Raw genomic sequence first — 23609 nt, 5'->3', positions numbered from 1 at the left:
CCTCTCTTAACATCTATTTTCCTGCTCAATGAGTTTTGGGGTTGATTTTTTTTTTCTCTCATTTGGACACTCATGCTTTATTCAATCTAAGTAAATCAGACTTTGTGTCATAAATATCACCGACATTTTAATTAATGGAAGAGAAGTTGTTCATTTTTGTCTTTGGTAACGGTGTCCAATGGACAAACTTAAGTTTGTTTTAGAAATTTGTATTTAATAATACCTCCTATCTCAAATAAACAGCAGAAGAATCTCTGAAGCATGAGTGATTTACTTACTTATTCTGTAAGAACAGTAAATGAACTGTTGTTAATATAATAATGAAATGGTGGTTAATGTGAGTTCACCCTCTTCAAGTAGGAATTGAATATTATCCAACTGAAAGAGTAACATAATTTAAACATGTTGTGGAGCAAAAATATTTTCCTGGCTTGAAATATCTTTAAGTGGAATATAAATTTTTCAAGGACTACTTTAATAATAAAGTCAGTAAGGGTGATCAGTTTGTTACCAAAAAAAAACCCAAACCCTTTTTTCTTTAGTAAAACAAGGCTTCTTTCTCTCAATTATGCAAACACAGTTAATGTAAATTTCTTATTCGACTTCATGTTTTATATATAATACAATTAATATTTTAATTGTGAGAGAGGGAGAAACAGATGAACTTCTGTTTTCCAAAGCATCATAAGTATTATGGTAGATTTCTAGCTCTTGAATAACAGCAGATCTATTCCTGACAGTGTCTTGATTGTAATGCCTTAAAATATCCAGACTCAGTGATCTGTAAATGTCCTATAGACATCATTTGCCTGGACATTTAATCCTCTCAGGACAGTGAAGTCTGGAGACTTGACTGCTCTTGGATAACTCTCCCGCCAGTCCCTCCACGATGAAAGCAGAGGTTGGACAGTTTATCAGTGGGAATGGCACATTAATCTGTTTTGCATCAGACAAATACGTGTTAATGACCTAGATTTGAAGGATAATCTGCTCTGACCAGAAATCTGTTGGATACAGGGCAACTAATTTCTGCTCATGCTGTCTGCATGCAAGACTGAGCAAACTGCAAAGCCAGCCTTTAAATATGTGACTATTTCAGCTAGAACATGGAATAACAGCTAATGGACACATCAAAGCAAAATAACATAAAGCAAGACTATATTTGCTAAAATTTTAGAACTTCGAAAACCTGAAACACTGAGGCAAACATACCTAAAATTCACATTTCCTGCTTTCTCTTGCTTTCTGCAGAACACCTGCCCCAGGAGACATGAGACGGGGCACAAGTGGACCCTCCCACCTGCCCTGTATTGGCAGCATCCAAGCCCCAGCCTCAGACTCCAGAGCTCTCCTGCCCTGAAACCTGTTGCAGGAACAACGCTGCCTGGCACGTCCTGTCCTGGGACAGGGACACACAGTGTCCCCAGCTGTGTGACAGGCCTGGGGAATCTGCCACTGCAGCACGTGGGGCACACGAGCTCACAGCCCCCAGCCACGGACAGGGATATCCAAGTGCCCGGTGCCCCAGGATTTTTCCCAAAAGGTTCTCAGCTACTTTCCTCCAAGCAGATTTAAATACGTCTTGGGAAGATGGTTTTTATTGCACCTTTGGGAAATTTCTCACTGGTCTGTGCCTCAGCTGTAATCATCTTAGATCACTTTATCAGAGCACTCCTGTGCCTTGACCTTGGCATCTCAGAGTACCTCATTTGTTAAACAGTCAAAATTAAAAACAAAAAAACAAACCCAAAACCAAACCAAACCAAAACAACAACAACAACAAAACAAACCACAAACCAGAGAAATGTGTAATCGTTTTGTGTAAGCGGCAATCATGAAAAGGGAAAAGGGAAGGGGAAGGAAGAGATTTTTTTCCTCTCTGTTGGTGGATTCTCTCCTTCAAGACATTTGCTACAACAAACAGCCAGAACAAACCCCAACAAACGCAGAAGGAGATTACCACAGATTTTCCAGACAGACTTCATGTTTTTGTTTGTTTGTTTGTTTGTTTTGTTGTTCTGGGGTTTTGTTGTTGTTGGTTTTCTTTTTTTTTCCTGAGAAAAGCCAACTGATAAATAAACACCTTCCTTTTCCAGTTATCAGTTCTTAATACCAGACTTCCAGTAAATAATGTTTTGGTGTTGGTTTTCTTTTCTTATCTTCTATAAAACAAATTATCCTTTCTGACTTTGCATATTATTTAGTTCTTGTTGTTAGCCAAGATCCCAATCTGGATTTCTCTAGCTGTTTTTACATAGCTCTGAAGTGTGATTGGGTTAAACAAAGTATTTGCCAGCTATCTGCACTTCAAACTTGTTTCTAAAATTAAATTGTTACATCTTAGAAACATCTTGACTACTTGTATTAGAAATTTACTACACAAATAGACATCTTTATTTTCATTTTGATTTGCTTCTGTGAGGGTTGCTCTATAAAACTCTGATATTATTTCTTCAAAGCAAAATATACATCCATCATGAGGTAAAATCAATGGCACTCAATGCTATAGCAACTTGATAGTGCAATCTTTACACAGAATTGTTGCGTTTTTTCCCTCATCTGGTAAGTGATAAATCCACAAATCCTACAAGGTCATTGGAAATAAGCATACAACAGTAATGAAATAAGATTTCATTTACAATGGGTTTGATTGTTTTTCTTTTATTGTATTACATACACACACACAAAGATGCATACTCACATAGCATGCATGCACCCATGCATGTAGATACATGTACCTGTAGGCATCTACTTAAAATAGTCATCTAATACCTTTTGTATTCCCTAAAGGCCTTTCTTAGTGGGAAGTCCATGTAGTGAGAATTCTTCTATTTTAGCTTAAGGTTAGGAGCTCTCTCTAGAGCATTTATCAAACTGCAAACTCCATTTTGAATAACTTCTCAAAATGCTAACTTTTTTGCTAGCTTTTCCCCTTCAGATGGGATTGTGGTTCTGAGGAACAGGGATACAGAACACATGGGCAAGAGTCATTAAACATTCCAAATCCTTGTGGTTCTGAGGAACAGGGATACAGAACACATGGGCAAGAGTCATTAAACATTCCAAATCCTCTCTGCCTGTGAACAGGCTCTTTGGTGGGTGCTGGCAACTCTCCAGGAGGACCATCTGTCCAGGCCAGCTAAGCAACAGATCACCTGGTGATAGATTTTTATTACTTGGCAAAACTGATTAAAGGCTAACCTGAAACAATAGATTTAATAGTATATAAGAAAAATTAGTACTGAAAAGTGCAGGCAGATGAAATCCGGAAGCATGGCTATAGCAGCAGAAGAGGTATTCTTGGGAGAAGATCTCAGACTTTCATCTGAACTCAAGTTTTGCTCAAGAATATCAAGGAAATAGGAGAAGAAATGTCCAATTAATTTTTCTAGAGGAAAGAGCACAGAATAACACCAAAATAAGGGTTGCTCTGCCAGCAGCCTTCCTAAAATGTGCGTGCTGTGTATTTCATCTTTTATGTGTCCTGGATTTATTCTAAATCAGTGTTTTCAGTGCCAGAGCTCTGGAGAAGCCTGTCCTTGAGTAGGTCAGGACTCACTTTGAGGATCTACAACCACCTGACCTTAAGGTCCTACTTTTGTGAGGAGATAACGCCTGAGGAAGGATTGTGTTCAGAAAATATGTCAATAAGCCAGAGAATGAAGCAGTGCAGGAGCCCCCTGAGACAAAGGGACACCCAGCAGCACAGGTTTCTGCTTCACTGGGCATCCAACAGCCTCATGAGTGCCAGGCAGGAGCACTCTACCAGGATCAGACAAGATGATAGGTTTGGGAGCAGCCTAAATACTGCACAGTAGGATATCACACACACCGTGCATTTATAATGACTAGGCATTACCTGATCTCTTCAGTCCTCTGAGCTGGAAACATGAATGGGGTCTTAAAACCACTAGTCTGAAACACAGGCAAATTGGTTAAGGAAATGGGATTCAATAGTCAATCTTGGTCCTTTTGCTTCCCTGTCTCTTCCCTTCTGCACCTTCCTCTTCTTAACAGCTTTCCTAATTTTTTCTACCACACATTTTGTCTCACTAACTCCCAGTTCTGCTCTTGCCTACCTCCTCTTCGATGCTTTCATCCTCACCAATTTCCAAATATGTGACCTCCACCTTCTGCTTGTAAAATTCAGTTCCTCCCTCAGCCCCTATCTGGTCTTTCCCCTTTCTGCTCTTTGTGGCTAAATTCTCTTCCTCCAAAGAAAAGAGAAATCTTAAAAGCAGAGCTTCGGCCTTGCCAAGACCACCTCGGAGCTGAGAGATTTGTTCTACCTTTTAAGAATAGCCAGGAAATAGTCAATTTTTTAAAAACTAAAATCTTCCACTTTTGGCTGTCCACAGAGCTCCTAATTTCTCAAAGAGTTTCCAGTACCACAAAGCATTTTGAAATGTATGACTTCTCATTTGCACCACTATCCATGACATAGGGCATGCTCTCTTCTTGTCATGGAAAGCTGAAAATTGCCAAGTGCATTGACCCATGGAGCAGTCTGTGCCTTCATTCTGACTGCCCAGAATGTGCAACACGAACCATTTTGTGGCTTTGGAAAATCAACACGAGTGCTGCAAAACTAGCAAATGGGATTCTGTTTTTATTCTAAATTTAAAGCTCAGCAAAAAGAGTTGTTTGTGCATAGTACATGCTGTTTTAGTCTACTGAAAACTGACTAACTTAGTAGTATATGCAAATAGTAATACATTAAAGATTTGGCATGCTTTGGAATACTCCAATGACATGTCCAATCACAGCAGTACCATCTGCTTTTCCTTATATGTGCTAAATTTATAACACTGTGCTAATTGCTATATTAGTTTACACACCACCTTCAGGATATTATACTTAACAGATAAGCAATATTTGGGCTTTATGACTTATCTTCAGCAAACAGTTAGTAAACGTCTCTCCAATTACTCTCAGCTCTCTTCTTAGAGGAAGGAGTTTAGAAATCAATAACATTGATTATGTACTCTTTTTATCCCTGAAGGAATGGAAGCGGCTTGCAATTCAAATGTTATTTTTCAAAGTTTTTGCTCATGTTAGAATTTTGACAGGCCAAAATGTGATCAGGCTTTCACCTGGATCTTGGACACCAGTAAAACACAAGAACCCTGGTATTATACAGCTAAATTAAAATGAATCCCTTCTGTACGGAGTGGAAATTTTACCATATCGCTAACTATTGCTTCTCTTCAGATAGTATTCAGTTTGACGTTACAGACAATATCACCTTACTGATTGACATCATAAACAAACCTACAAAACACTTGGATGTGTCCTCCGTGTAATTTGGAAAGAAAACAAAAGTAATGGAAGACCTCTGGAGTCTGTACAATATTGGCAATATCCCCTTCCTCATGCTTGCTCACTGAAACTCTGAAGCACGGGAAGACAGAAGACCAGGCAAGGAAACGCTCCTTTCAATGGCCATCTGGGGTTTCTAGGAGCCTCTTGCTCTGTCAGCTTCATGGCTGGGTGGTTTCCTCGTGATCCTGGCACTCACTTGCAGTGTCTCCGTATGATGGTGCACTGAATGATTTCTCCCCACAGGATGAAAGGCTGAGTTATCCCTTCTTTGGGTCTGAGGGGAGCAGGTATTTCAAAGTGTGAGACTATTGAACTATCACCTGAGGGGACAGCTGTCTAGACTATATTTTAAACATGTTTGATGCATTTTTACAGATGGTTTCAGCTTGCCAGTCTTAGAATGGCTCCTAAAATAAATGTCAGTATAAAGAATAAGACAATTTGCTTTGGATGATTACAAGAATCTGGCTCATATATCCAAGGTGTGACAATCTCCATCACGTCTTTATTTCAATTTACAGGAAAGAAATAAACTGGACTTCATTATTGTTCATACTGCTGGTGCTATATATTTGACATGATAATCTACAGTATTAGTCAGTAAATTGACTCACTGGACTGCCCTTGATCATATGCTCCATTTTCCACACAGCAGGGCCCTCTCTAACAGCTATTTATAACCAGGGAATAAAAAAAAAAAAAAGGGAAAAAAGAGAGACAGTTCTCTCTTAGATCATTGTAAGAAGATGTTGCTTTCAGTTTTCCTGTTGCTTCAAAGGTTATAAATGATGTGATCTTTTCGCCATCACACATAATATACGGTTGCTGTTTGTCTGACTTGTCAACTCCTCATACAGAATTACAATACTTCCCACTTGTCACATATTCATTTCACATATGTGTTCTCTTGCAGGGTCTAAAATGAAATAGCCACTGTATTCCTGTGTGCTAGTTTTCAAGTCTTGCCTTTCGTGGTCCTTCCTTCTTAAACCACGGTTGTCATGTTAGCAATCCACATGAGTGCTTACAGCAAATGTAAAATCTCCTGATGATAATTAAAATTCTGCATGCTTTTCTATTAAATAAAGAAAATAATTGTACATCTTAATCTGTAGCTCTGCTTTTCTGCTGTCATTTTTTTAAAGTCTGATTACTGAGCTAATTGTTCAGGCAGAGCGTTTTTAGACTGTATCATGCATTTATGGGTTTTATATCACTGTCAAGATAAGTATTAGATTAATCCTGAATCCTCATCTATGTGTTGAAAACTGTTTCCTCATTCCAGACTGATGTTAAAATTAGGAATAACCTTTAAAAGGGGCTAGAAGGTGAAGGGCAATTCTCAGTGCTAAGAAAGGATGAGAGCACAAACTCAGAAATCAGACAGCTCCATAGGAGATTGGCCCATGTTACAAGATACAAAGTTGTATAGCTGTGTTTCAGCAGTGTACCTGCAGCTGTAACCTGTGCTGCTGCAGAGGGGAAGGGAACCAGAGCCTTAGGATAGAAAGAGCCTATTGCTATTTCTGTCCAGAATGGTAAATAATTGTTCAGAGACTTTTTACTGACCTTTGTTCCAGGAGTACTTGCAAGTCAAGGAGAATTACAGGGTATAAATCAGAAATACTCAACTGCAGGTCAGCACATCCACAAGGAGATATAATTCAGCTCACAGTCTCCCTGAGGAGCAATGCCTCACAAATCTCTCTTAAACTCACTCTTGATATATTGGGCACATTACAGAAGAAACTGTTTAAGAGCACTGATTAATATTTTCAGCAACTGTAAATCTCCCAGCATGCTGCCTGGTGCCGGCTGTGCCAGCTGGCTCTCAAGGGCTCTTCTGGTCCTGTTCCTTGCCATACTATGATTCCGTGGTTGTCGTTTGAAGAACAGAATAGAAACCAATAGCTGGCCAAGTCAAACAGCTTTCTCTAGGTTGTAATGCTTTAAACATGCAAAGAGCCTAAAGTCTAAGCCTGTTTGCTTCAAAGCTTCAAAAGCTGCTGGCAGAGAAGATCTCCAGGTTTGTATGAATTTAGTACCAATTCCTAAGACATCTTCACTTTGATATGGAAGGCACGAGGGGAGGGCTTGTGGGAAAGGTAAGGTCAAAACTCTCATCTAACCATGGCATGTTGATTACCCCTTGGTCACCCCTGTACCCATGGGGTACAGCTCTTTGGGATTGCAGGCATTGTCTTGGGTAAAGGCAGCCTGAAGCTCACACAAGAGATAAGGTGTGGTACACCCTCCAAAATACCTTTCTATCTCCCTCTAATGAACAAGACCTCACTTCAGGAGAGCTAGGTTCTTGTTTCATAGCTGAAGGAGGTAAATATTTGACAGACCTATGATATACAGGCTAGGCAGCAAGGAACATATAGCAGTGACAGGGTCTTACATGATTTTTTGCTCCAAAACTTATTACTTTTTTACGTGTATAGCTGCCTGGACACTTTTTAAATTGACTTTTTTTTATGAACTGTAACCAGGGCTTATTTTTGGAGTAGGGTTTGTATTTCGAGCATCCTCAAAAATCCTGAAAAATCATGCTAGGGCTTATTTTCGTGGTAGGTCTTATTTTTGGGAAAACAGGGTAATAGAAGAACAGGAGCATACAGCACCAGAGCATCTTAAAGGAACTGTTGTGTATTCGGAGACAAACGCCCTTTGTGCAAACTTGAAAAAAAGAGTATCTACAGCTATGGAGCAAGACATTTTCTGTCCCTGCAAAAAGCTATAATCTCTGGATATTTTATTAGTCTTTCCTCACACGTCTGTTTCATTCCTATGAAAAAGTACAGTTTGTATCTCCACTGCATGAACATCCAACACACGTAACAATAAGGGCAGAATAATAAAAGACACACCCATTAACGGAAAATACAGAACTGACTCCACCAAAGTTAATGACAGACAAATCTAGGACATCTCCAAAATCAGGAACAAAATGGCAGTTCTCAAAAGCATTTAAAAAAAGAACTGCAACAGCCAGCTAATCAATTGCTTTTATGTAGGATCTGAAGTTGACATTAAAAGTGAAGATTTGGAACAGCAACACTGACTTAGTCCTTCATGATATTATTTTTTTTAATTTTGGGAGCAAATAATCTTCCTTTCCTCCATTGTTTTTGTTTCCTTGCTTGCATGGACTGATGACCCCCAGCCACCACCTGAGAAATCTGAAATGGCAGGATGAAGTTGGCTTATGTTAAGTCTTTAAATATACTAAATTTTTCCCTGCTTTCGTACATGCAATTGTCCAAACGGAAATACCTCAGATTAGGAAAGAAAAGTTGCATAACTAGTTCTCCTCCCTTCTCTTTCAACCCTGCTCTCCTTGTAGGCATGGTCACTAAATTCAGTATCACTTTGTTCATGACAAATACCGATTGAACACTGCAGCTATGCATTACAATTTGCAAAACCACACACCATCCTATTCATTTTCATCTAATACATAGCTTTGCTTATTTCTGGTTCTTGAGTAACCTCACACAGAATCTTCCCCTGCTTCCACCACCCCTTTCCCTCCCGACATAGTCTCCTGGCAGCTCCAGGGGCCATATGTACCCTTAGGCCCACAAGTGCTGAAAAGCTAATATGAACAACTCACAGCAAGTTTAAGAAAAGTATTTTAATAATTTGTAAATCATCACATCGACCTGACTGCCCTATCCATAAAGAGTAAAGGTTACTCATCACAAAAATATCACTTTTTGCTTAGAAAGTCCTTGAGCTGCAAAGTCCTGGAGTCCAGGAGGATACACCAAGGACATCTAGATGTCACAGAGAGCTTCCTGTGCTAGGCAGAGCCCTGGCCTAGCATAGGACAACCTTCTTGGTTTTTTTTCATGTCTAGATGGAGCCTCCCACAGCAAAGAGAGGCAGCAGGTTGCTGAACAGCTGCCCCGTTTGGATAATAACCAGAAGAAGTGTTCCTACCAAGTCCCTTTGTCTTCTGACTACAAGGCAGCATGTTAAACATGTGACAAGTTTGCCTAAGATGTAAAACTGAAAAAAAATAATCTAAATCCAATATTATACCGTGCTGTAGGAATTACTAAACAATTGTTTACAGCCATTTTTTAAACTCTATAATAAAAGTCTATTATTTCCACTCTTTCCTCTTTCATAAAACTAATAGGAATCCAGTTCTAGGAGAACTATGTTCAGAAATTTGGCTATTGCTTGGCAGAAAGCTTAAGCTGGAAACAAATGTTACATGAAGAACACATTGACTAGGCTGAAAAGCCAAAACCCAGATTTGCAAACTGGATAGGGAGAGCAACTAAACTCATGCTTGGTAGGGAAAGGTTAAAAAGTAATTTTAAAAAAAGCTATATACAGCAATAAATTTGAAGGTAGCAGATAAATCAAGAAACAGCTAATCGTCTTTAGTTTTCCTAGGGAAATAATTACTGGAAATACTGGTGAAGCTACCTGGAGTGAGAAGCATGATACCCAGACGTAAGAGGCTCAGAGGCAGAACTGGAATTACTAAATCCAGAAAAGATGAAGCCCGGGCATGACAGGACATGTCAGTATCTGAGGGCCTGGGGGAAACTGGCAATTACTAGGTAGACAGACACAAAAGAAATACAGTGACCTATGTGGGAAACACAGTGAAAAGCTAACATAAAGAGAATAATATCTAAAATACGTTATGCCTTCTCTGTTTTTTCATGTGAGACACACACATGTACACGCACAAATATACAAGGAGAGACTTGTCTGATGAAAGATTAGATGACATTATGGCCTAATAAGGAAACTGCAGTTGAATATCTGCATAATTTATCGCTGGTCCTCTGTAAAGGATGGTGCAAGGACTTGTAAAACTTGCAAGAAAGGTAATTGTCTTCTGCAAGAGGCACTGGAAGATTACAGGAAATACCTATATAGTCTGTTGGTAGGCCTGGAAAATTACTGAGTGAGAGCACAAAGTGATTTTAAGAAAACTTGAGTACTTGCTTATTGGTGTAAATATCTGCCAACACAAGAATATCCCTCAAGTTTCACATGGGAATTCCCGTACATTGGCTGGGTCACCAACCTTTCAAAGTTAGGACAGAGTACTTCTCCAAAATAAGCACTCATGCTGCACACGCAATGAAACACATGGCATCGGACAAACACATCTTAATTCATCCAGGTATGTAGTGGTGAAAAAAAGAGTGCTGGGACATTGAAATACTTCTTTCAGACAGAAGCTACCAAAGACTGTAAAGGAGCATCCTGTGATGCACAAGTTCTCTCTATTTCACCAGCCTGTAGTGGTATCATAGTCAATTAGACTTATTGTAACTTGCCTTGTCTGCCATGGTTATTATAGAAAAAAGCCTACAAGACCAAAATTCTGCAGATAGGGCAAATGAGGAGATTTAGTGTCTGGTTCTACACTCTGCTTTGCAAAACCTGAAGACTATGAATGTGGTAAAACTTTTTTTTTTTTTTTTTTTTAGAAATATCTGTTGCACAGCTCTTTCCTGTCAACTTGACAACAGAGACAGACCATATTAGAAAAGTGACCCCTCTATGGCAGTGAAAGGGAAAGCTAGCATAAGTTAACAGGCAACAGATAAATTAATTTCTCAGAAAGTTTGTGCTAGTATCAGAGCTGCTCCTTGCAGGTACCTGTAGGACTTTACAACCTGAAGAGGAAAAACACAACTTGCTTTTCTAAAATGGCATGCAAGATCTCACATTTGTGCAATTCAGAAAATGAATAGGGCTTGTGATCTCAGTTCTTAATTAGTTATTCTTTTGACAGTTGAAGATTACAGAAGGTGATTCTCTATCACCGGCGGGCTCAGGAAAGCTTAACAGAAAAATGAATGAGTCACTTCCAGATTACTAGCAGAAAGAGTTATCTCAGAAAACCGCATGGAAAACCACTTGAAGAGAGCGAGGTGAAGCATGAAAACAAAGGCATCATGTCTCCTACGAGTCTTGTCATGATATCATACAGATATTAAAATCTTGGCACATTGGTAAAATAGCTTGCACTTATGCGAGCAGATTATATATGTGTGTGTACCAATGCATACACGGTATCAGTGTGAGAAATTACATACACAGGTTAGAAGATAAATGATTCAAAGGGTTACGCTATCATTCTAAGAGAAGTTACAGGCTCGATGCAGAAATTCACACATAGGATTCTGAAATTCTTGTTAGTCCACATGTTTAGGCAAACACAGCAGCCTTTTCTGATCTTTCCAATCTGCTAATCCAAGAGCCAAAAACACTCTGTCACACTCAGTATGACAGATACATTCAACCAGTCACTGGAAAACAGATTTCCAATAAGAAGTCCTTCTTGACATTGATCCTATTGTAGTAAAGAAGGATTGTGTGGGAATAGCCAGGGCTGTGCCAGCTCTGAGATGACATAGAGAGTCCTGTCACGGGAGCAGAAGTGGATAAATTTTTAGTGACCTGTGGCTGGGCTTGGCATTGAGTTTTCAGATGCTCACAACTTGAAATGGGACTTTGTGAGGACTCTGGAAAGACTCAGCAATAAGCACTCAGAATATGTGGAGTTTCAAGGTGTGCTTATTCCTTCCAGTGTAACTTTGCCTAGACCCTCCTCATGTGGTAGTAAAGAAAATCTCCTTCCCCATCTAGCCATCTACTTTCAGTTGGCCAGCTGCTTATTTTGTGTAACATAAATTAGTATTACTACCAAACAAATGAGCAAACAAATAAAGTAAATAGCATTTTGCTCTAGCAGTGGATCAAGTGAAATAAACATATCTGATCATTAAATCAAACTAAATCTGTCAGAATCAGACTCTGACTGATGAGCTCACCATAAGCAATGGCTGTCAATTAGAACAGGAATGAATAAACAATATAGCTTTCCCCCTGGTAAAAAAAAAAAAAAAAAAAAAAAAAAAAAAAAAAGAAAAAAGATAGAGAATCAAAGGGCTTCAACAACTCCTTTTTAAAAGTACTACAAAAACTGGATTTTACTGGAACCCATCAAGTTTTTCAGACCTTGAGACAGCATGAGGTTTCAACAGTCTAGTTAATACAATTTGGTTTTGCACAATGTCATTTGGACAACATCATTACAGAATGCTTCACAATTAATTACATTCAAATAGCAGCTTCTATCCCCTGTGGAGAATGGGATTAATTGGGTCAGATGTAAATATGCATTTCATGGATCCTACTGAACACTTGCCCATCTCACCAATTTACCATGTAATTTGATACAACTGGTGTACTATGCTCTGGAGATGCACAGGGCGAGCACAGTTGCAAATCAGGGTAGAAATACACAGATACAGCAGTGCTGGTATTCTCAGCCTGCATTATGCTTGGCTCTAACTGTGCGACCCTTTCATTCTCTTACAGAAATACTAATTTATATTTATTCATGCTGAAATACCCTGCTGTTGGAAATGAAGCCTGGAACAGAACTCAGAACTGGTATGAAGTGTCGTGATGGACTCCTGGCAACGTGGCATTGGAAACCATTCTCCTTCCAGGTGTTTTCACCCTCCCCCATTGGGAAGAGGATTTGACCATCACTGCAGTGAGAAACCCTGAAACCAGGGCCTTATTGGGACCTAACTCTGGCCAGGTTAAGAGTAAAGATAAGCTACCTACAGGGAAAGAACAAAGGAGCCAGCTTTGGGGCAAGGTTGTTTCCCTGACCCCTTGTGCAGCCTAAGCCTAAATCTTGGGACTGCAATGGCTTTTCACTCTCTTTCTGGAGTCTTGGGTAGGGGCACTTTAGGTTAAACATGCTCCTCCTGAAGTCTCCTTTCTTCAATTTTTTATCATGAAATACCTATTTGAATATTTTTTTCACTGGTTTTTTTCTTCCATGAAATGAGGTGGGCCAGAACACATCCAGTGAAAGAATCACCATTTCCTAAAATAATCTGGGAAACAAAAGCTTGTGCCTGTGGCAGATGGTTCTTGAAAAGCTGCTTCTTGTTTCTTTAAAGCATCAAAAATAAGAATACCGTTTCCTGTCTCTTTCTAGTTTTCTCTGCCCTATTTTCAGTTTGCACTCTCCCCTAGGTATAATAAAAAATGAGACATTTACACCCAGCTGGAGAATACCTTTCATAAGCTGGAAAACTGCAGAGTTCATTTCTGGCGTGTTTCCTGCTGTTCATGAGTAACTACCAGGACAAACTCACTTGAATGAAGTGCAAACTTCAGTCCCCAAAGCTTGTCAGTTCAGAGTTGGTCCTTTCAGCCACTGCGTGCTGGGTAGGTACAAGAGAGGACTCAGTTTCTAAAGCAAAGTGACACTACTGAGCAAACAAAAACCCCTGGCTTTCCCAGTCCTACCTGTCCCAGGTGGTGCAGCAGACAGTCATTTTGTCATCCCACTTCTGAAATTTTGTAATATTACTGTTCTGTAGCCCTTTTAAACTTAGTTTTATGGTGCTTGTATCCTGTTTGTATTTTATTTAACATTAAGGAGTAATTTGCTAAACTATTTGCAAGCTGGCCAGAATAAGTCATTATATTCTGTTATGTCCTACTTGATGCTTTTGTGTCATGCCTGGTCCCTACAGTTTGATTATCTGTCCCCTGCTCCAACAGAGTACTCTGTGGTGTGCCGCTCTGATAATCTCAGCAGATATAAAGGTTCACCATTCTGCAGCCTTACCAGCTCCCCATTAGTTCTCCAATTCCCTGGTTTCCACTACTTCTGGACTAGACATTTTTTCCCTGTCCTCTGTTTTTGTAGTGGTTTGTTTGTGGATTTTTTGTGTTTGTTTGGTTTAGGTTTTTTTGCTTTCCAGAATTTGTAATTTTTTTTCTCCTGATTTTGTTCTCCTGGATTTACTTCTGCTCTCGTACCTGATTCCATTACTTCAGCTTGTGAGCTTGTACACGTGTACTCTACCAACTTTAATTGATACCTAGATATTTTGTGACTTGATATTTGGAGGTCCTTCTCAGAAATGGGTACTACATGTTCCGTAAATTAGTCTGCCTTGGATTACAAAATGTTTAATGAACCCAAATTTTTATTTAGTTTTCAGAATTCTCTCCCTTGAAATGTAACTATCTTTTTTCTTTTCTGTTTCGTGGTTCGGGGTGAAAAATATACCACATATAGTCCATCATCTTACTATGTCAGAGCCTGTAAAACACATGAAACACAGCTTGTTTTGAGTTTTTTTACCTCCACTCCTCCAACAAGGGAAGGAAAAGCTTCCATTTCACCTTTCACAACACTTATAAACAGTGCCTTATAAAAAACAGTTTCTCCTTTCCATTGTTTCTTTGCCTGTGTTTGCTTTTCACTGGAAAATCTGCATTTTCAGTAAGCTTGGTCTGTCTGCCTGGACAGACTGCTCTTACTAGATTTTTGATCCATTGCTTGGATACCAACCCCGTGGCTGAAAAGCTTCTTTTCCTACAGGTTACTTTTTCTCTGGGGACTCCTGTCTCTCTTTAGACTTGTACCTAGAGCTAGACTGAGGATTTATGTCAAGCTGGTTTTCCTGTTTGAAGTTATGCTTCTGTTTAAATGTTTACACTCACTGTATTAAGTCCATTTGACTGATGTTAACTTTGGCCATTCCTAGCCTATTCATGCTCACAAAAAAAAAGATAGACAAGGACATTCAGACAAAGTCACAAGGTGACATGGCAACATGTTGAAATGTATTGTGTTTATTATTTAACTGGTTCTATGCAGTTTTATGCAGGACTATGACTTCAAGCTAAATGATCATTTTAGTGTATTTATCTTCTACTGGATTTTTTCTATGCAGTTACATTAAAGTGCTAATGCAATTGCCCTGGAGAAATAGAAGTAACCACAATATCTTGAGGGTGTTTATTTACAGCAGATAGCTCTTTTTAATCCATTAAGTAAGCAAGATGTGTGTGAGAGAGAAAGCCATTCAGACTCGGCTTCCTATTTTTCACAATGAAACTCATGCGCTTGAGCTCACCGGTGAGTATTAAAAATAGCTCGGCAAAAAGGGCTTTCCTTGAGCACTTCCATTATTCACATGATGCGGCACCTTATGTAATGCGAACTGCGCACGTCATCCCGCCGAGTGCGGTGTGCACAGAGGCTAGTGGGCAAATATTTCCACTGAGGACAGTAGTAGCAAGTGTTTTAAAGGAAAAGTCAGGCTGAAGGCACTCATTTTTTTTTCAATGGGCAAGTCCAGAAAATGGTCTGGGGGGTCTGATGGAGGAATTTCAGTATGATTAAAATGGCAGATACAGTCTTTGAAAATTGCTGTTACTCAATGCATACCTCTTCTCCTTTTTAAAGATGGAAATGTTGTATTATCTCAACAGTCACAGTGATTTTGTTTGGGCACTTGGGGTACCCACCTCACCACTGGCAGCTCCATCCAGAGACCCGCAGTTCTCTGAACAACTTGACTGGGTGTTGCCATCTTTGCTTAGTGGAGTTCTCCTTTGCTGCTGTAACCACTTAGTCTCAGACCCAGCTCTTTCATTTGAAAACACCATTTGTGCCTCCCTTTGCTAATCTGCATGCATGTGAACCCCCTTGGCTGCAGCACTGTTATTTGTATTGCTCTGTGTTCCCTGCACATGGGATTAAAGTCTGTCACAGCCTCCAGCTGCACAATTTTTCATTCAAGCTGTAAAGTATTGCTTTTAACACTAACAGTCCCAAACTTAAGCCCTATTCTTGGTCACAGTTGTAACCATCACATAAATAATTTAGGAAGTCATCTCTGATATGATGGTATGAATACTAGTGTACTGTGACTCATTTTGACTACTGATTGTATAACATAATAATTACTGTTTTCAAAAAGGGATGATTGAACCTGTGTAAACAGAGTTCTGCTTCACTGGAAACACATCATTTTGAAAAATAAGCAAATTTTTTTTTATTATTACAGATCATATGTAAAAAAAAAAATTCTCGTTCAGGTGATCTGGCACTATGTAAATTTGTATTTTGATATAGAGAAACTGTACTACATCCTCGGTACCATCAGACTAACATCTTCTGCAGCCCGGTGTCTATTCAAAAACTAGTACCATGATATATAAGAAATAGGTAACCATTTCCCTCATCAGTGAAGTATTGCTACTCTTGAGTGTATTTCACAGTGATCAGGAAGATTACACACATCTTTAGGACAAGTGTTGAATGCTTCCTCCAACAGAAACTTCATGGGGAAGGCAGGTGTGTTGAAGCACTGATTACCTGAGGATATGGGGGTTTGTTCTGTATGGAAGGTGGCAACAGGCCCTGATAGTGCAATGTGTTCTGATGCAATGACAGGTCAATGACTTAGCTGTAAATACAATTTCTGGACCACCAGCAATGCAACCTAGACTTTCCTAGAGAAACAATAACCAGTCTGATCTTTGGCTTAAGAGATCTGATGGTCTCTTAAGGTGTCTTGTGCTTTCATGCAATGCTCTGAGGGATTGCAGCACTAAGAAGAACAAGACCCAACAGAAGCAATAATGAAAGCAGTGACAGAGATACAGGCTTACAAAACAGAGAACAGCATTTTATTGTTTTGTAGACCTAGATATTAAATCCAGGAATCCTGGTCAGGCATGATTTGATGCCTATTTTTATTCTGAATGCCTATTTTTTCTCTGCACTGAATGGTGCAGTATAAATATTAAATCACCCCTCTTTTATGCTGTCTTGTCTTCATTGTGTCCCAGTCACTTGCCTGTGACTTCTAGATTCACATTCATCATAAACCCTTCATTCAGTGAGCAAGTCAAAGCTCCCTGCTCGTGAGGCTTCTTGTGGCACCACAGGTTTATGTTGCTATCTTTCCCTCTGCACATAAACGTCCTTCTTTTGAGCAGAAAAGTGCCGAGCTGCCAGTAGCATTGCTTCGGAAACCTTCATTTTGATGTCTCTTCCATTCACCTCTCAAGACCATGTCACTTCTGTGGTGGCAGTTCTCTAGGGGAAATCAACTTCAGTGCAGCTCCAGCTCTTAGGGCTTTGCAGCAAAAGTATTGCAGTGACAGAGCCCTTCTGTGTATTGCCCTGGTTGTATATGTTATACACAATATTCACAAGTAGAAGACAAGTTTCTGCAAGCTTTCCTTAGAGAGAAGATAACTGGGCCTTACATGAACCTTAGCTGGACCACTAGCACTTGGTGACTGCTAAGACATGCAACACTGAGTACTTACTTGGACTGATTTTGTAGTTGTATGACATCAGCTTCCCAGTGGCAGCATAGCAGTATGGGTCACATCTTCTAGAGAGACCCGGATTTTTTTCTTTTTATGTTCAGTTTTGTATATGTGTAAATATGATAATTTCTACAGTTAGAAATTATCCAGAAATGAAGGGTGTCTTCTACTGTTAGATATTGTAGTTGTGAAAGTGAACCATTTATCGCATTGCAAACCCTCTATCCTAATTTTGCTGAGTAACTTTGCTTTGATTTTGAAAGATAATCATTCCCTTTATGGTTTACAAAATCCACTGAAATCATCTGCATCTTATAATCACATAACTTTACAGACCTTGGTCTAAGTCAGAGGACAATTACAGCTCAAAAACTGCTCAGGCAATGTTGTTGTTCTGGGAAATCAGGTCCTGAAAGGCTTAAATCCTGGTTCCATTTTATTAAAATGAATAAATTTAATTTCTCAGCCACCAATACCAAGCAGTGAGCTGCACACTAAGCTCATTTCTTTCTCCATCACTGATTTTATTACCTCCACAACTCACCAATAATCTGGATCTATCGGCTGTTAGCATATTGCTTCAGATCTGCTACACGTTACGCTGTGTAAAAGATTTCAGCCCCATGGCTCTTCTCCAAGCAAATAAAAAGAAGTCAATGAATAATTTTTTCTCATTCATAGATATTCATACTCCGCTAAGCAGGGCTCAGGACATCACAAGGAGGAACACTGCAGGTTGATGGTTCAGGAAAAAATATCATACCAACACAAATGCATTGCATTATACATATCAAGTTCTGTTGGAATGTGCTCCTCTGAACGCTTACGTTATATGGGATTTTCTGTCTCAAGGCATCTTCTATGCTCCTATCCCCCCCATTCACCCTATATTTATACAGGACCAGGCTACAATATATACATGCACTTTCCTTGGCGGTTTTGGAGTGGCACGGGTATGAGCCAACCATGGAAAAAAGAAGGAATAAGGATGGGTCACAAGAATGTACAACATGAAACTGCTGTTCATGCTGGGGACAGTATTGTGTATTTTGTGGAGACATTTAGCAAAGAGAATGCAAGAGACTACTAATGATGCCATCAAATTCATCCATTTTGCTGATTTATGGCATCACTGCACACACTAAAACTCTCTCTTGCTTTCTCTTTCTCTCTAGAGTTTTACCCTCAAACTTGAATTGCCGATCTGATTCACTGTCCCGTAAGGTGATGACTCTTTGCTCCGCAAGCCATTCATGCGCCGCACGGACTCGACGCTCTGATTCCCAACAGTCATAGTCTGTGCCTGCCCCCAGAATGTCAGCATAGACAGCAGCAGCAAGAATGAGAACAACACAGTGGTGACATAATGACACACGTACACAACACGCAAAGAGAAGAATGGCTCAGTTAGAGAAGACCATCATGCAAAACAACGTGAATCACTTTCAAGGCAAAATAAACTGAGAAAATCATGAGACACAAAATAGAGATGCAGAAAACACCTCCTAAAGAGATGGTCTTAGCAACTTTGTTCACTATTTTAAAATTTGTGCAATCAAATTCATAAGAGAAGAGAAAGCATGCCTTTGCAAATGGATAGGTGTTTGTCTCCAGCAGATTTCCTTGTATTCAATTAGAACATTACAAATTTGCAAAGAATCCGTCTACCGACTGATTTAGAATAAACACAGGTCTTCTGGTGATCCAGTTTTGAACAACTTTCTTTTAATAATTACCAGAATAACTACTCCCAGAGAAGATGAAGGACCACTTCCATAGAACAAAACCTCATAATTTTGGAGCGATGCCACCGGATACTGCTACTTAACACTGGTGGCTACTTACCTACTTGTTCATCTCTAAAGAAGACATCATATCCGAAACTGAAATTACAGACCCCATCATACAGCAGCTTCTGCTGCTGCCATGATCTTTTTGAAAGGTAAGGCTTCTAGTGGCAGTGCATCTGGCATGTGTGCCTGCATGGGCAAGCATTCTGCTCACTCCTGTAATCTAATCTTAACGGGAATCTCAATTCACCTGACAATAATATTGAAGCAGAGAACAGCACTGGATTGCTTCCCAGAGAATCCATCAAAAATTATATTAACCACAAAACGTTTGTTAGACAGACCTGTCAAAACGCAAATGCCTTGTGCCATTGTTGTCATTCCTCTTGTAAAGGAAACTACTATTTGTGGCTTGAAGCACTCATGCAGCTCAAGCAAATATTTACTTCACCTAGCAAATGCATATGTAGAGCATTAACCTAAATGTTCCTACTGATACTGAAAACCAGTGAAATAGATACAGGAAAAATGAAACATCCTATAGTTGTGACAGTGATAATAACTGGACCAAAATTCAATTTAATATCTATTCTTGTCTTTCCATTTACCAAAGAAAAAATCAGGAAATATTAGAAATAATAAAATAAATATATTTCTGTAGAAATATTTATTATTTATTATTTATAAAAATAATTATATTTGTTATAAAAATACTTCTAAACTGACATCTAGGTTAAAAACAAGACTCTCTCCTACATTTCAGTTACTGGTATAAAATGACGTGATAATGATACTCACAAAGATTACGTTTGCTAAAAATTTGAAGTTAGTATCAGTGAAAATCTGTCAAATACTAGAAGGTAGAGAGGAAATTGTCTTCATCTTTCTCTTTCTTAAAGTGGCCGTGTTTCCTGGATTCAGCTGGGAAAGACACCAGTCACTGGTGGTTTAAAAGTGAGAGCAGAACTGCTGGTCAATCTACAGTGGGCTCTGCTAGGGAATCTCACTTTTTAGCATGACTAGCTCTGGTAGAACTAGAAAAGACAGGTCTTGAGCATATGCTGATGTACACCTGGATGTTGTCAAGTAAATAATATTGGCATTTGATCTATGCCATCGCTTCCAAATGTTCCTTATGTGCTGGCGAGTGCCACATAATAGCGTAATATTTAGAGACTAGAAGAAAATCTAATTTGACAAGTAAAAGTACAACTGCCTTAGAAACTATAAGAAGAGAATAAAATTCTTGAAATCTGTGACCAATTTATTGACATTTATCAATAACATCAAGAACTGCAAATAAACCTAGGAGCCAGTTTTCGGCTCTTTATCAAGGAGTAAAAATCTCAAAAAGAAACTTTAGAATAAAACTCTCCAGCAAGGGCAAGAAGAACTGAGGTCAGAAATCAAGCTGCACACCAGCGTGCTGTCAGGGCAGACCAGTAACCCCAAGCAAAGAGCAGCTGTACCTTGTTTTGTCTTCTTTGCCTTCTTCGAAGCCTCAGAAACTCCTTGTGCTGCCGTGAAACAAAGTTGACTGCTGCATATTCCAGTAATGCTGCAAAGACAAAGAGAAGGCACACGGCCATCCAGATGTCGATAGCTTTTACGTAGGAGACCTAGAAAGAAATAGGACACAGCATGTTTTATTTTAAACTTCTTCATAAGCTGAAGATATTGACATGAAAAATAAATATATTTATTCACAGCATGAGTTCCAGTTGTTCAATGAGATGGAGTTTTTCTTGATTTTGTGTTTTGGTTTTATAGTTTATTGGCTTATGACAAATAAATAACCCATCTATTAATGGAAATGTGTGTTCACAAAAAATACACAAAACATGAGCTACTGCCTTTAGGATAAATAATCAGGATTAGTTTAAAAAATACAAGTGCTCTTACAGTCACAGTCACAGCTTATCAGAAAGAATATGAATACAGGACGTGATACAATGCTTATTGAAAAGCAACTCTAGAAAGTTTATATTTGTCACTTTTTTCATCTTTTATGAATCAATTACAATATTGATTAATCAGCTATGTTTGGTATGCATAACCTCAAAGTAAACTCAGGGTACTATACCTTATTGATTGTTATGACTTTACTAATATACGTATTCTTAAATATTCAATCCTAGTTACTTGACTTTTATCCAAAAACTCTATAAGAAAAATAAATCTTTATAAATATTATTTACTACAAATACTCAAATTCCTCTCTTCTAGTGATTTGTGATTTGAACTCACTGGTTCACAATAAATTCAGCTGTGTTACAGCACTAAAATATCACAAGATTTTTATCATATTACCCACTCACTGGGCCAAACCATAGCCAATTAATGAGCTACACACTAAGTATATCAAAGGTACATTGTCCTCCATAGCTTTATTTGGTCTCTGCCTTTCTTTGTAGTCTAGCACTTTTTAAGCAAAGATCTTACGATTAGGCAACAGCAGGTTGTCTCTTTTGTCTTTTGTTTACCAGGTGTTGCATCCAGGGTGGAACTAAAATCATCCGACTTTTAATGTCTACAATATACATGTGAGCTAGTTGCCTAAACTCATTTGATATAAATAAATCAAAGAATGAAAACCAGGCATTTCTAGGATGCAATGCATCTGAACTGTTTTAGACATCTTCTTTGAGATGAGATGAATAACACCCTAGTAGTGCTTCTTCATCTTCATGTCTGCAAAAAGGGGTTTAGAACCACTATCTCAGCATAGACTCATGGTGTTTTACTCAGTTGTCTAAATAAAGGAAACATGTACTGTCACATTAGGCACCTAGCCTCCCTTTGCAAATCCAGCAGAGCACAAATCTCCAGTATCACACTAACCAGTCCTCTGGAGATGTCTGAGATACCTGAGGTCATCTCAAATGGCACCTCCATACCACTGAATCAAGATGAGCAAAATGGATTGTACCTAAACCCTGAAAAATTATAATCAAAAGTGTTTAAAATCTGAATAATACCCTGCAGGCCAAACATTTCAATGCAGTCAAAACATACAGTGGTCTGAAAAGAGAACACAAAGGATGTATTGTGCATCTAATATTCTAATGTTCAGGAGAACAAATCTGCAACTCAGAAAATTCCACTCCTACCCTTTGAACACACCATTCAAAATGATCTTGCTCTTATGGTCATGGCTATCACTTCACAACGAAGGGAAGCACACCTATTTCAGTAGCTTTTGCTCCTATTTACCATCTGCTTGAATGGCATCGCTTTTCAAACTCTGTAGAACAACTTTTGTTAATGTCAGAATATACTGCAATATGTGCTCCAGCAAGCAGTGTGAGCAGAGGAAGTGGCATTTAAAGCCTGGCAGAAAGGATTCAGAGCTCCATCCTGCAGATCCTGAACACTGAGCAGGAAGTTTTAGACAAGCCAAGTACTGTTACTCAGCTTGCACCATGGGAACATACATTTCAGTAGCTGAGGCTATAATGCAGCTCCACATTGCAATGCCCACCATACAACATGCATAGGCTGAGATGGAAGAGGAGGATTTAACAGGCTAAGGTGGCACTATGAATCTGTGCCTTTCAATTAGATACACAGCAGGTATGCACTTCCCTCTCCTACACAAAAAATATTTTACAAGTTACATCTTTACTGAGGAGCCGTGAAACCCAGTGAAAACTCGACAATGTCCCAGACACTTTGTGCCACAGGCTGAGGCGCAGTAGGAATCAAGTCACTGTAATTTCTGTAAAATGCAGCTGACTTTAGATTGTTTGCTACCTTCCTTGAAGGGGCAGCTTGTTTTCCTTTACCAATGCCCTTAGGAGATGTATTAGACATGCATAAACAGCTGGGCTGTGCTGCCAGGAACAGCACAATGCAGGGAGACAAAGCCACAAGAATCAGCATTTCTGACTGTGCAAATCCTGTCCTAGTGGGCTTAAAGCAGGGAGGACAAAATCATAAAGGAAGCCCTGAGTTAGCCTTCCTGCCACTTACACAGTGCTACCATAAATGGCATCCACACAATCGCTGAGCCAGCTGGATTATTTTAACTGTAGCCTGCTGGGCTGGAATGAGAGGGTCACAATATACTTGGCAAATACATAGCTTCTTTCATTGTTTAGCCATTGCCACACCATGGCATAGCTCTAAATGAGAAAACAGAAAGCAATTGGCTCCAACAACACATCAAAACCAGTGATAAACAGAAAAATCATGCAATGAGTGAAAGTTGACCTTTTTGTTTTCAAATCACTTTCTGTAATTTTATCTGTGTATCCCCAGTATGTACAGAATTATGCTGCTAAAAGCCTAAAGGCCCATGCAATTTTCTGAAGCGAGTTTTTTTCTAGCCACCTCTACTCA

At 39.2% G+C, this 23609-nt stretch overlaps 1 protein-coding gene across 2 annotated transcripts in view; it reads right to left on the bottom strand.

Moving 5' to 3' along the window:
* Window positions 1-23609, bottom strand: part of GLRA2 (glycine receptor alpha 2) — a 124737-nt gene that overhangs the window by 7279 nt on the left and 93849 nt on the right. For both annotated transcript variants that reach the window (XM_065641219.1, XM_065641213.1), the window contains exon 8: window positions 20738-20887. In XM_065641219.1, the coding sequence (XP_065497291.1) occupies window positions 20738-20887 (150 nt within the window). The remainder of the gene's footprint in view (window positions 1-20737; window positions 20888-23609) is intronic.

Source organism: Caloenas nicobarica, chromosome 1 (assembly GCF_036013445.1).
Source record: "Caloenas nicobarica isolate bCalNic1 chromosome 1, bCalNic1.hap1, whole genome shotgun sequence".
Lineage (NCBI taxonomy): Eukaryota > Metazoa > Chordata > Aves > Columbiformes > Columbidae > Caloenas > Caloenas nicobarica.
The sequence above is the reverse complement of the archived record's forward strand: the minus strand, read 5'-3'. Positions and strand labels throughout refer to the sequence as shown.